This window comes from Lissotriton vulgaris, chromosome 2_1, assembly GCF_964263255.1.
Source record: "Lissotriton vulgaris chromosome 2_1, aLisVul1.2, whole genome shotgun sequence".
NCBI lineage: Eukaryota > Metazoa > Chordata > Amphibia > Caudata > Salamandridae > Lissotriton > Lissotriton vulgaris.
Genome location: NC_141687.1, coordinates 1867539697 through 1867552184, shown reverse-complemented (window position 1 = coordinate 1867552184; position 12488 = coordinate 1867539697). Strand labels below are relative to the sequence as shown.

Here is a 12488-nt window from a genome sequence, read left to right as displayed (position 1 = left end):
AACACGGATGGGAGCGCTCGGGAGAGGTGGCCATTGGCCCCTCAACGGGGAGGCGGTCCCTTCTAAGGATGGGTCGCCGAAAGAAAAGGAAAGGCGGTCAAGGCCCCTTCCTGTGTAGGAGGGGTTATAGCCCCCTCCTGGGGAATTTCCCGGGGCCAGTGACGTCTGCGACGGCAGATGTGGTAAGTTGCGCGGGGTTTGGGGGGGGTCTACGCTACCTTCTAGATACCTCACACGAGTCCTCGAACGACCTTTAAGTGGCGTCGAGTTTTATTGGTGCCCCCGTCAAGTCAAGGGAAATTGGTAGTTGCACTTGAGGTACGCCTCAGTGCTGTCGCCCCTCACAAGTGGGGGGGGTATTTCTGGTTAGGGATCTTGACACCGGTTACGACCTTGCCGTTGGCCCTTAAACGTTAGGATGTACAATTTCATAATTTCAAGTAAATGTTTGTAGGATGTTAGTTCGGCTAGGAGAACCTCTGTATTAGAGAATCTGTTAAGGTTAGCCAAACATCGCAATGTGGTAATGAAATTGTACATTAATATGAAACTGTTGATTTAATGTTTTAATTTTGTTTTAATAAATACGGCCGGGAGGGTCACTCCCTCCCTCTTCCAAAAACTTCAAGAACTGTTTCCGGTTTCCCTCCTTTGGGGATTGTGTTGAGAGGGGGTGGCGGGTATCTCAGCCATATGGAAAGGGGCGACCACTCGGTCCCCCCGCACGTATGGCAGAGTACCACGATCCCCCCGGGAAGCCATCTTGGGCGGGAAGCGAGTCTCGGCTGGTATGCCCGAAGCGGCGTAGCCGGGGCGCGCTTTTTCCCGCCCTTGAGTGGGCTGGCCTAGACACTGACGCGGCTGGCCACGCCCTCCGGGCAGGCAGGGGCGGGTTGACGCCCGCCCTGAAGACGGATAAAAGGAGACGCAAGACCAGAAGGCATCCTCTTGTTCCTGTGCTCTAAAGCTGCACCTCCTCGCTGCACGTGAGCTCGAGACGGAACGAAGAGCCAATTTTGACCCACCCACCAGCCCCTGAAGACAGCTAGTTGTTTTGAATAAAAGTTGATGGATAATTCTAATTTCGTTTACAGGTTGTGGTATTATCATGTTGATTTTGAGTGTGTAATAAAGAATGGTCTATTTCATTTATGTTTTGTGGTTAAAGAAATTCGGCTTTAGTGTTCATTTATAAGCATGCTTTTAATACGGTCATAGTAGCCGATGTATTTTAGTTTAGTAGGTTTGTTAGCATTGTCGTATTTATTTTGGTCGGGCGGTAAGGTCATGATCGGTGAGCACTAATTGGAAGATCCCTATGAGTGGGCGTCACCCAACACGGATGGGAGCGCTCGGGAGAGGTGGCCATTGGCCCCTCAACGGGGAGGCGGTCCCTTCTAAGGATGGGTCGCCGAAAGAAAAGGAAAGGCGGTCAAGGCCCCTTCCTGTGTAGGAGGGGTTATAGCCCCCTCCTGGGGAATTTCCCGGGGCCAGTGACGTCTGCGACGGCAGATGTGGTAAGTTGTGCGGGGTTTGGGGGGGGGTCTACGCTACCTTCTAGATACCTCACACGAGTCCTCGAACGACCTTTAAGTGGCGTCGAGTTTTATTGGTGCCCCCGTCAAGTCAAGGGAAATTGGTAGTTGCACTTGAGGTACGCCTCAGTGCTGTCGCCCCTCACAAGTGGGGGGGGTATTTCTGGTTAGGGATCTTGACACCGGTTACGACCTTGCCGTTGGCCCTTAAACGTTAGGATGTACAATTTCATAATTTCAAGTAAATGTTTGTAGGATGTTAGTTCGGCTAGGAGAACCTCTGTATTAGAGAATCTGTTAAGGTTAGCCAAACATCGCAATGTGGTAATGAAATTGTACATTAATATGAAACTGTTGATTTAATGTTTTAATTTTGTTTTAATAAATACGGCCGGGAGGGCCGGGAGGGTCACTCCCTCCCTCCCTCTTCCAAAAACTTCAAGAACTGTTTCCGGTTTCCCTCCTTTGGGGATTGTGTTGAGAGGGGGTGGCGGGTATCTCAGCCATAAGGGTTTTGTTTATGTTCCATTGCAAAGTGTCTTGCCACCGGGTATTGTTGATTTAGGTTCCTTATTGCCCTAAGGTGTTCCAGTATTCTCAGTTTTGCTGGTTTAGTCGTACACCCAATATAGAATTTATTACATGGGAAACGTAAAGCATAAATTGCAAAGTCAGTATTGCAATGTAAATGTTTATTGATTCTGTGGGAATCATGATCAGGTGACAGTTTAAGTGCTTTGCAATTGTGGCTGTGCCTGCAGGTTTGCATTTTCTGCATTTGTTGACTTTTTGTGGTTCCTTAATCAGAGTGGGACTTAGACTGTCTTTTAAAGATTTTGCCTTCCTGTAGGTTATTGCAGGTTTCTCATTGATAGCCTCTTTTACATCGCTGTCTAATTTTAATACATCCCAGTATTTATTCAAACTGCGACGGGCCTGCCATGCCTGACTGTCATATGTAGTGATGAATCTTATTTGTTCGTTTTCCACTTTTTTATCTTGTTTCTTGGGGATAAGTAAATCTTCCCTAATAAGTAGGTTAACTCGATCCTATGCTTGTTTGATTATGGATGGATCGACTATATCCCCTCTCCTGGAATCTCTTATTCATGCGTTCCCTTTCTAGTATGTATCCTTCTGTGGTGCTACAGTTTAGTTTCGCTCGGATAAGTTCCCCCACAGGAATACTTTTGATCAGATTAGGTGGATGGCAGCTTTTTGCGTGTAACAGGCTATTACCCGCTGTTGTCTTGCGGAACAGAGTGCTGCATAGTCCATCACTCTTGACTTCTAGTTTTACGTCTAGGAATTCTAGTTGCTTTTAACTCATTGTACTTGTAAATGTCAAGTTAAGCGAATTATCATTGAGTGTATTTTCAAACTCTATTGCTTCATTCAATGTGCCTCCCCAAACACAGAAAATATTGTCTATGTAGCGAGCCCAGAGGACGACGTGGGTACTATAGTGGGGGATCTTCTTCATCACTAGCTCCTCCCACCAGCCCAGGTAGAGTCCCGCAAAGCTGGGGGCAAAGCAAGTACCCATCGCCGTCCCCCTAATTTGTTTATACAGCTGTTTGTGGAAGATGAAGTAGTTGTTTTGAAGACAAATCTTCATCATCTCCAAAAGCATATCAGTATGTGTCAAATGTGAAAATGACCTGCCCTTTAAGAAGTGTTTACTTGCATCTATACCCAAGTTCTGTGGAATACTTGTATAGAGGCTAGAGACGTCAAAACTGATTAGCCAATACCCCGACTTCCAGACTGATGCGCAGAAAGTCGGAGGTGTCTCTAGCGTACGAGGGCAGTGAGTGTACAAAAGGCTGTAGGAAATAATCAATGTATGTTGAAGTATTTTCCAATAGGCTCCCTATTGAAGAAACAATTGGCCTCCCTGGGGGCGTATCAACATTCCTATGTAACTTGGGCAACAAGTATAAAGCTGGAATTTTTGGGTTTTTACATAGAAGATAATTATATTCATCATTCTCCAAAGTACCTCTCGCTTTCCAGTTGCTCAAGTTATCAAAATATTCTTGTTTAGATATGTTATATTCATGCATGGTTGCTTTAACATAATTCTCTTCATCTCCCAGTTGTTTAAGCCCTTCATTCAAATACATTTCCAACGGCCAAACCACTATGTTTCCCCCTTTATCACTGTTTTTTATAGTCACATCTGACCATCCTTCCATCTCCTTGATAGCCAAGTACTGTTTTTTTGTCAAATTTAAATTTTGTTTAGGTCTTTGCCTTTTTATTTGTCTAAATTCTTGAACCATACCTGTTTCAAAACTATCAATAAAACTGTTCACAATCTGTGGTACAAAAATTGATTTAGGCTTGAACCCACTGGAGCTACACATTTCTATGTTAATGTCCGAATTAATAGCATTTAAAATTGGATCATCATTAATGTCATCACAGTCTGCCAATTCATGCACTGCTAGTAGTAATTCAACATCATTTGCTGACAATGCATTAGGTTTATCCCCAGTCCAATCTTTTTTAAGTCTAGGTTTGGTAGCATGCCACTTCCTTAGTTTTAATTTACGTGTAAATTTGAATAAGTCTATGCGTGCACTCGCAAAGTTGAATTTAGCAGTTGGGCAGAAAGATAGTCCCCGTGTTAAAACCTCAAACTGATCTACAGAAATATTATGTTTAGAGAGATTTACCACAGTCATGTTGCTGGTTACTTGCGTGCCGTCTTTCCTCTTGTTCGGAACCCCACCGGGCTTGTTGATTTGCTTGATGCACTCTTTCCTCTTGTTTTTTTTGCGCCTCTGCCTCCTCTTCCACGATTTCTTTGCGGGGTGCCCATTTGGCGTCCTCGTGCTATCATAGCATATTCGTTTAAAATTCGGTCGTTTCCCGATAGTTGTTCTGTGGTGTCTGAGATATCGCTCTCAGCTGAGTCACTGGCAGTCTGTGCAGCTTGCGCCTCATCCTCTGCACCATTTATTTGTTGTTCGGTGGTTTTCCCAGCATTAGCTTTCTTCTTGGTTCTGGAAGATCGCAAGGCATCAAAGCGTTTGGCAAAGGTTAAAATTTGGCCCTTGTTATAATCCACCTCATCCCGGTGGAATTTTCTCTGCTTTTTGGCTTTTATCTCTTCTTCTATTTTGCTTAATCGTTTATCTAGTTTTGACATTTCAATAGTGAATTTGCTCTCAGTATATTTTTCTTTGAGTTTCGCAATTAAGACTTCACTCTCCTCGTTGAGTTTGGCACATTCCTTTTCGGCATATTTTATAAGTATTTTTAGCATATTACTTGAGCATGAATGATTGTTTTCCATCCATTCATTAACAAGTTCGGGGTCAGGTTTCTGGAACATTGGGGTTATGAAAATTCGAAGTCCTCGTGGTATACGATTACACTCCACGTACTTGGTGAGGGCAGCCGCCTCCCACCATTTGGACTACTTGCGCTTGAGCGTTTTCCACAATTTGTCCCAGAGCTGTTTCAGCTCGTCCACTTGTTTTATTTGTTTGGCTTGTGGGGCGGTTGTTTCCTCATCGCCCAGGTTAGTTTTAGTGAATAGTTTGGCAGCCGCCTCTTTTCTCCGACTATTCCTTGATTCCGCCATTTAAACCTTTAAGCAGCAGGCCAGCCGGCACACGTTGCCAACTTCTGCACTTTTCCGATAAGCCGGGAGTCGAATTGCTGAATGTTCGTACGGGTTACCGCACTCTTACAGCGGCAGCACACCGTAGCTCACCTGAGCTTCGTGCTCCACTGTCCTTCAGTGTTGATCACTGCACCAAAGCGTGTTGACTCCTCCTTCCTCAGCGGCTCCCGGCGGGCAGGAACTTTCAAATGAAAATTACAAACACAAAAAGCGGCGTGTTCCTGCCACTTTTTTCGGCGGGCTCTCGCCTGGGTCGCCGACCCAAAAGTATTCAATCACCTCCTGGATGCTTTCTTTTTGCAGAAAACCAGAGTCGAAGACCAAATAGTGTGCAAAAGGGTTTATTAGGCACACTATTTGGGCTTCGACTCTGGTTTTCTGCAAAAAGAAAGCATCCAGGAGGTGATTGAATATATATATATATATATATATATATATATATATATATATATATATATATATATATATATATATATATATGATCAGAATAAAATAATCCTGCACTAAAAGCTGGCCTACGCCCGTGATTCCACGTTTCAAGCTGGTGAAGAATTGCGAGCTGCTGCTGATATATATACATATATACTTGTGATGATGCATTGAAGTCTTAATTTCATAATGGTATGATTATTCTATTTTTCAGACACTGGAGACCATGGACACAGGCAAACCATTCCTTCATGCCTTCCTTATCGATCTGGAGGGCTGCATAAAGACCATTCGATATTATGCAGGCTGGGCTGATAAAATACAGGGACGGACCATTCCTATAGGTAAGGCAATATAATATCTTGGAGCTCAACTTACTATGCATATTTTCTTTATGCTGGAGTTTTCATGGGATGACTGTAAATGTGCCTAGACCAAATGACAATACGAGGATGTTACAGGGTATTCTAGATTCATTGTCTATTCAAAATATGGTCTTAGCTAGCGGTGTGCAAATTTCACGTAATTTGCTTTTCATATAATTACACAAATTTTCAGGTATTTACATGAAATGTGAATTTATCATTGTGTGCTATATTTTAGCACTAAATGCATCCTCTCATCAATGCATTTAAACAAATTCACCATGAGCAACAGCTAATTGCTTTCTGTTCCAGTGCATTTCTGGTAAATTTGTCCTGTGAATGTCCACAAATTATGCCTTTCACAGTATATTTGTACAGCGAATGGTGCATACTTATGGGCATTGGGGTAATTGTGTAGTTTCAGAAATTTTGCGTACCAAGCGTAATGCTAAATTACGCAAATTATGCCAGCAAATTTTAAACTTTGCCCAGTCCTAGTCTCTTTAAAGAGAGTACAAAAAGTTGGACATTGTATGCCAACAGGGTGTTGAATACGTATTAAGTAGGTACTATACTTACTAGTAACTGTCGTTCTGTGCTCAAGTTCCAACTCAGGCATCCAAAAGCCACATAATTCAGGGTCCAAATGAGAGTTGCAGAATAAACTCTGTTTCCTATCACATAAGTGCAGGTGGTCACTGCCTCAAGATTGTTTTACATATGTTGCATATTGTTTACGGTTCCCACTTGTTCAGGGTGCAAAGAGATGCTCTCAGGTCAGTTTGTCAAGACAAGGCCAAGAATATTTAGCTTTCGTTAAATTTGTGAGAAGGGAGCCAAAAAAGTTTCCTAACGAATAGTGAAAGGCTGGTGTTTCATTTCATACTGTTGACTCTACTCCCCTATTAGACCAAGATACTGGAAAGCTACAAAAAGTTATTATAATCACTAGTCATGCCCTTTCTCTCTATTGTCACTCACATACTCAAAGCATGGTACTGCCTCTTCTCAGTTTCTTCTTTTCTGTGTAGAACAACATGAATAACTCCTGCCCAATGTAAGGTAATGGGTGTCAGATCCTGTGGTCATATAAAGAATGCTTATCAAGTGGAACCAGTTACTTCTGAGTTGAGAACGTGTTATTCTCTACTGATTGAAAACACACATTCACACAGTGAGTAGCTGGCCTTGTCCCTGGAGTGGGACGATATACACAAACTGCGTGAAGAGGTAATTCTGAAAAGGATAGAATTACACAGTCCTTTTTGGCCTATGTAAAATATTCTTCTTCTCTTCTTTTCACAATTGGGTGCTGGCCTACCATCTTTAAGCATTATATCTTCCAGCAGATTTATTGATTACAATAATGTTCCTTGATCTGAAGAGGGGCACTTTCTTTAAACTTTGCTGTTTTTAAATCTCCACTTGTAGGGGATAATGCTGTTGGCAAATAGCCAGCTACTTGGATAGATATATAGGTGGGAAACCTGCAAATATTGTAGATTGTCCATTTGACTTCGCCTCTTGGTGGAAAGTTTTAAGGTCTGGGTAATGAAATCTTATCTGGCGCTATTTTCTTCTCCCTTTAGCTGTTTCCGATAAAGGTTTCAGAAACCTTTGTTTTCCTTTGTCCATCTCCCAAAATAACTAGGAGAGGTGTGGGAGGGAAGGTTAGGGTAGACTCCTGCAATATGTTTCATCTGGATGCAAGCGCATACTCTGAATATAAATTTCAATGGCTACTTTTTATTTTTTTATTTTTCCAGAATGTTAATATGTTCTTAATCAGTTTGTATATGAATACAGCTTCAAACCCATGATAAAGGGGCCAGTTCAAGGATGGGACCATGCGAAAAACCCAAGGAATATACGGCCAGATTCATCAAGCCGAAAACGGCTCACAAAGGGCCAGATTCTGAGAATCTGGCCCTTTGCGAGCGCGATTTTTGCTTTTGGGATTCATCATCCCAAATGCAAAAATCGCATTTTTAGAAATCGCATATTTGAGAATAATGCATTTAAGGAATCTCATTTAAAAATTGCGAAATCGCTATTTTGGGCCGCTATTTACTGCAAGGTCAAACCTCGTGGTAAATAGCGAAAACTTAGAAAAATGCATTTAAATGCATTTTTCTAAGTTGCATGATACACACACACATGTCCTTTGAACATGTGTGTGTGCAACACCAATGTAGATTACCTTTCAAGGGTGCTACAGGGTGTCCTTTGGACGCCCCTGGCACCCTTGAAATCACATCCTTATTTGCGATTAGCAAATTTGCTAATCGCAAATAAGGAATGTGTAGGAATCGCAATTTATTTAGCGATTCCTACATGAATCCCGTTTTGCAAGTCCTTAATAGCGATTCCTTAATAATCGCTATTAAGGACTCGCAAAACGGCACTATGATGAATCTAGCTGATAATCATGCACTTGCTTTCTTTACTTCGGGGTTCAAGTAACTTTATGGATACGCCATTCTATCCTGTGTCCCACTGTCTCCAGTCAAAACATTGCCCATCTTTATTGGACTAGTCCTCTTTTGTTGGTGACATGGGGCGAACCTTCAATCGGAGGGTTTTCAGAACAAACCAGGGGCATGTCAATTGGAGGTTTGTCAATGATATGGACAAGGCAAGCTCATCTGCAAAAAACTACTACCATGTTGGGCCAGAGTTCCTGAACTATGGACTTTAACTCCAGTGCCTAACCATCCTCCTCAGAAAAACTGTGGGAACACAGCAATTGTCTCTCTGGCCCAATTAACAAATGCTTATACTCCTGCGGGAAACTCTGTTGCAAACATCAAAGAGATGGAAAGAATACCTGAATTAATATCAGCCACTGGCGAATACAAGCATTCCACAAATCACTTTTCAATTTTTCTCAAGGAAATCTGTTAGGAAGAGAGAGAGAGAGATCTTAATGCCCCTTGCCAACAGCCATTTTACCTCTCTCTGTATTGTGTCTTCTTCCTTCTCATCCTCAGCATTCAATGTAAGTGTAGTTAGCATTTCTGAATGGATGCTCAACATTAAGGCACGGAGCGTTGATCCTCAATCTTGTGGACAATTGCCGCTTGAATCTTTTTTGCTTATGATAGAAGCTTGGACAGGTAATGATACCGCACTCCGGCCAGAAGACTTTGTTTGCCTGGTTCATAAGACTCCTTGCAAGAAAAGAGACAAAACAAGCAGAGCGGCGGTCTCATATTTATCTTTAAGGGTAATCTGCTCCCACCTTTTGCCTTGTTTTCACACTTGTAGTGCTGGTTTATTGCTTTACATAATTGTTTCTAGTCACCTACCCAATCAGTTTCTTTTAGTTGATCTCCTCCTTCCATCTGTTGCCGACTTTGCAGAAAGCTTTGCTGATGTCATTTCTACCTGAATTCTCATACTATAACGTGATACTTCAATATTTGGGTGGAAGATCTACAAATACCAGCCACAAAGGGTCTCTAGAGGAATCTAGAACTCTTTCATTGTGAGCAATTGTTCTCTGGAACAATGCAGATCGAAGGCCATTACCTTGGATATTATTTTCAGATACTGGCCCAAGTATATGAAAGGGGAGTCACAAACATTAATCAGCTAGCTGCTCCATTCAATTTAAAATGTAATACATTCCTGGGACTAGCCAATCCCGATCAAGCGGTCTCCAGTACAGCAGAGAAATCCTTGGATACAATAGTTCTGTTGAATAGCGCAGTCGAAATGCCCCCTTGGAAATCAGGTTATCAGCACAAATAACACACTAAACATGCTTATTTTTGTAAATAAACAAGTGGTGGTGGCCAAAACTGTTCTTAGGCCGCTGCTGCCCACTTCGACCACTGGCAGGGTCCACATCCACCACTTGAGTGGCTATTTTCCACCACTGGCACTGCCCACCACTGCACCAATGGAGCCACCCCAATGTCTGTCTTTAGCACCAACACCAGACCTGCAATTTCAATGAACCCCACTTTTTATTTATTTATTTATTTATTTTCTTTTGGATGGTTTTGGGGTGTTTGCCACACCGTGAAAAAACTGTATCATACTTAGGATTGTATTATACAATTTTTACAGAAGCAGTCTCTAAATCCATAAGTGGTATAGCAACATTGATTTAATATTACGGTCCTTATGTGGTGTACGAAGTACTTCTTATCCTCCCTAGGGGTTTCTGGGGCTTACCCTCCTAATGGAATGAGCATTGTAATCAGGGATTTTGTTTCCCACAAAAGGCATGCTTCGCGGGTAAGCAATAAATGTCTTTTGCAGTCGGTTTTTCCTTGGAAACCTGGGTCTCTAAGTTGCAGGTGCTTTTTTACCTTAGTGGGAGCGGACACTCAGGCCCCGAATTTTGGTTGTTAGAACCAATCACACTAAATGTCCTTGTCTATGTAAACTTTGTATACTTTAAGCCTTGAGCAACTAAGACTGTTGGTGGTGTTGGAAAGAAGTGCAGGAAAGACATGATTCAGGCCATTGCCTCACGGGCCTAATCTGCTATAGGACACTGGGGCATATCCATGCAATGCAACAGCAGGAATTGATCACTGTTATTAATAACCTGTCAATCTCACATAGCAGACTGTTGGTACTGGGAGATTTTAACTTGTGGGATAACGGCCAATTACACACGGCCTTTCATAATATCACACAATCCTGTAACAATTTAGGTCTAAAACAATGGATAACTACCCCCACACATAGGGAAGGAAACATACTGGATTTAATATCCGCTGCAGAGGATCTCATTACTATGGGAACAACACTACCAGTAGATTGGTCAGACCACCATCTCCTACTATTTAACATCCATACCTTGGTCAATACAGGACCAACAAACACGCAGACTAGGACCTTCATTAGCCGTGACTGGAAGGGTCTGCTAAAAAGGAAAGAGGAAGGGAAGTTTGACTTCCGTCAAGTGGGGAACTCGTTTAATCTAGAGAACGATATTACCACAAATTATCATCTACTATGCAAAGAGGTAACTAGGAAACTTGACGACATTGCACCACTGAAAGCAATCAGAAAAAGAGGAAAACCCTCCACGCCCTGGTATACGGATAAACTGAAAGAACTGAAAAATGCCTGTAAAAAGGCGGAGAGGCACTGGAGAAAAAATTATTTAGAGCAGGAGAAACTGATCTGGAGGCAGACAATTGTGCAGTATAAGAAAGAGATCACCATAGCCAAAGCAAATTATTATTTCGCAGACCTAATACTAAACAGCTCCAACAAATCTCGTGACACCTTCAAGATAGTCAAAGAGCTGTCCCATCCTGAATGTGCTAATAGCCAAATCAAGCCTTCACAAGAATTATGTGACGGTCTGGCATCCTTCTTTCAGGAAAAAATCACTAAAATCATTGAGGGTATGAAGGATGTTCCCACCCCTCTAGTGCAGTATAATAGTAATACTGAGAATGGGGAGAAGAGCGAAGGAAATGTAAGACACCCCATTCCAAAGGCCATCTTGGAGAATTTCGAGACCCCGACAGAACAAGAATTCACAAGAACAGCCCTCAATATAACATCAGGATCCCCATTGGACCCTCTACCTCATAAAATAGTAAAGGAGTTCGGGGACGAACTCTTTCCAGTACTTCGACAGCTGTGTAACCAATCTCTTAACACAGGCACTGTACCAAAAGACTGGAAATTGGTGGTTGTCACCCCCCTATTGAAGAAATCAAATCTAAACCCGAACTGCCATAAAAACTATCGACCTATATCGCTCCTGCCATATCCAATTAAGATCATGGAGCGGCTGGTCAGCAGGTCACTGGCCCTCTTCCTGGAAACTAACAACATCCTTGAAGAGGAGCAATTCGGTTTCAGACCAGCTCATGGAACAGAGTCAGCTCTGCTGATGGTTCTGGATGACCTACGAATGAAGGCGGACAGGGGAGAATCAGCAATCTTAATCTTGCTGGACCTGTTCGCCGCATTCGATACGGTGAGTCACGACATTCTGCTGACAAGACTGAAGAGCATTGGAGTTGGGGGAGTTGCGCTCGACTGCTTTCGTTCCTATTTGACGGACAGATGGCAGGCAGTAGCAATTCCTCCATACCAGTCAGAGTTTGTTACAGTTCCACATGGGGTCCCACAGGGGTCTGCAATTAGTCTGATACTTTTTAACGTATACATGCAACCCCTGATGGGCATCATCAAGGCTCACGGCATTAGCGTGATCAACTATGCGGATGACACGCAGCTGATGATCTCTCTTGATGGTGCCCACGCAGACTCACTTGAGACCTTCCACACCTGTATGTTGGAAATGACATCCTGGTTAAATCAGAACTCATTACAGTTTAATAGTGACAAAACCGAAATAATGCATTGCAAAGTAGGTAGAATCACTAGAAGTCTACCCACTGACTTCTGGCCTCTGGAGCCAGGGGAGTTATTAACCCCAGTGAAATCAGTGAGGAACCTTGGAGTCAGTTTCAATGACAGTCTGAGTCTAGAGACCAATGTCAATAAGCAGGTGAGTAGCTGCTTCGCCTTAATGCGAGG

The 12488-nt window shown here is 42.8% G+C and overlaps 1 protein-coding gene across 1 annotated transcript in view; it reads left to right on the top strand.

Moving 5' to 3' along the window:
• Positions 1 to 12488, top strand: part of ALDH1A3 (aldehyde dehydrogenase 1 family member A3) — a 296162-nt gene that overhangs the window by 154425 nt on the left and 129249 nt on the right. The window contains exon 4 of the mRNA XM_086958058.1: positions 5816 to 5945. Coding sequence (XP_086814184.1) covers positions 5816 to 5945 — 130 coding nt within the window. The remainder of the gene's footprint in view (positions 1 to 5815; positions 5946 to 12488) is intronic.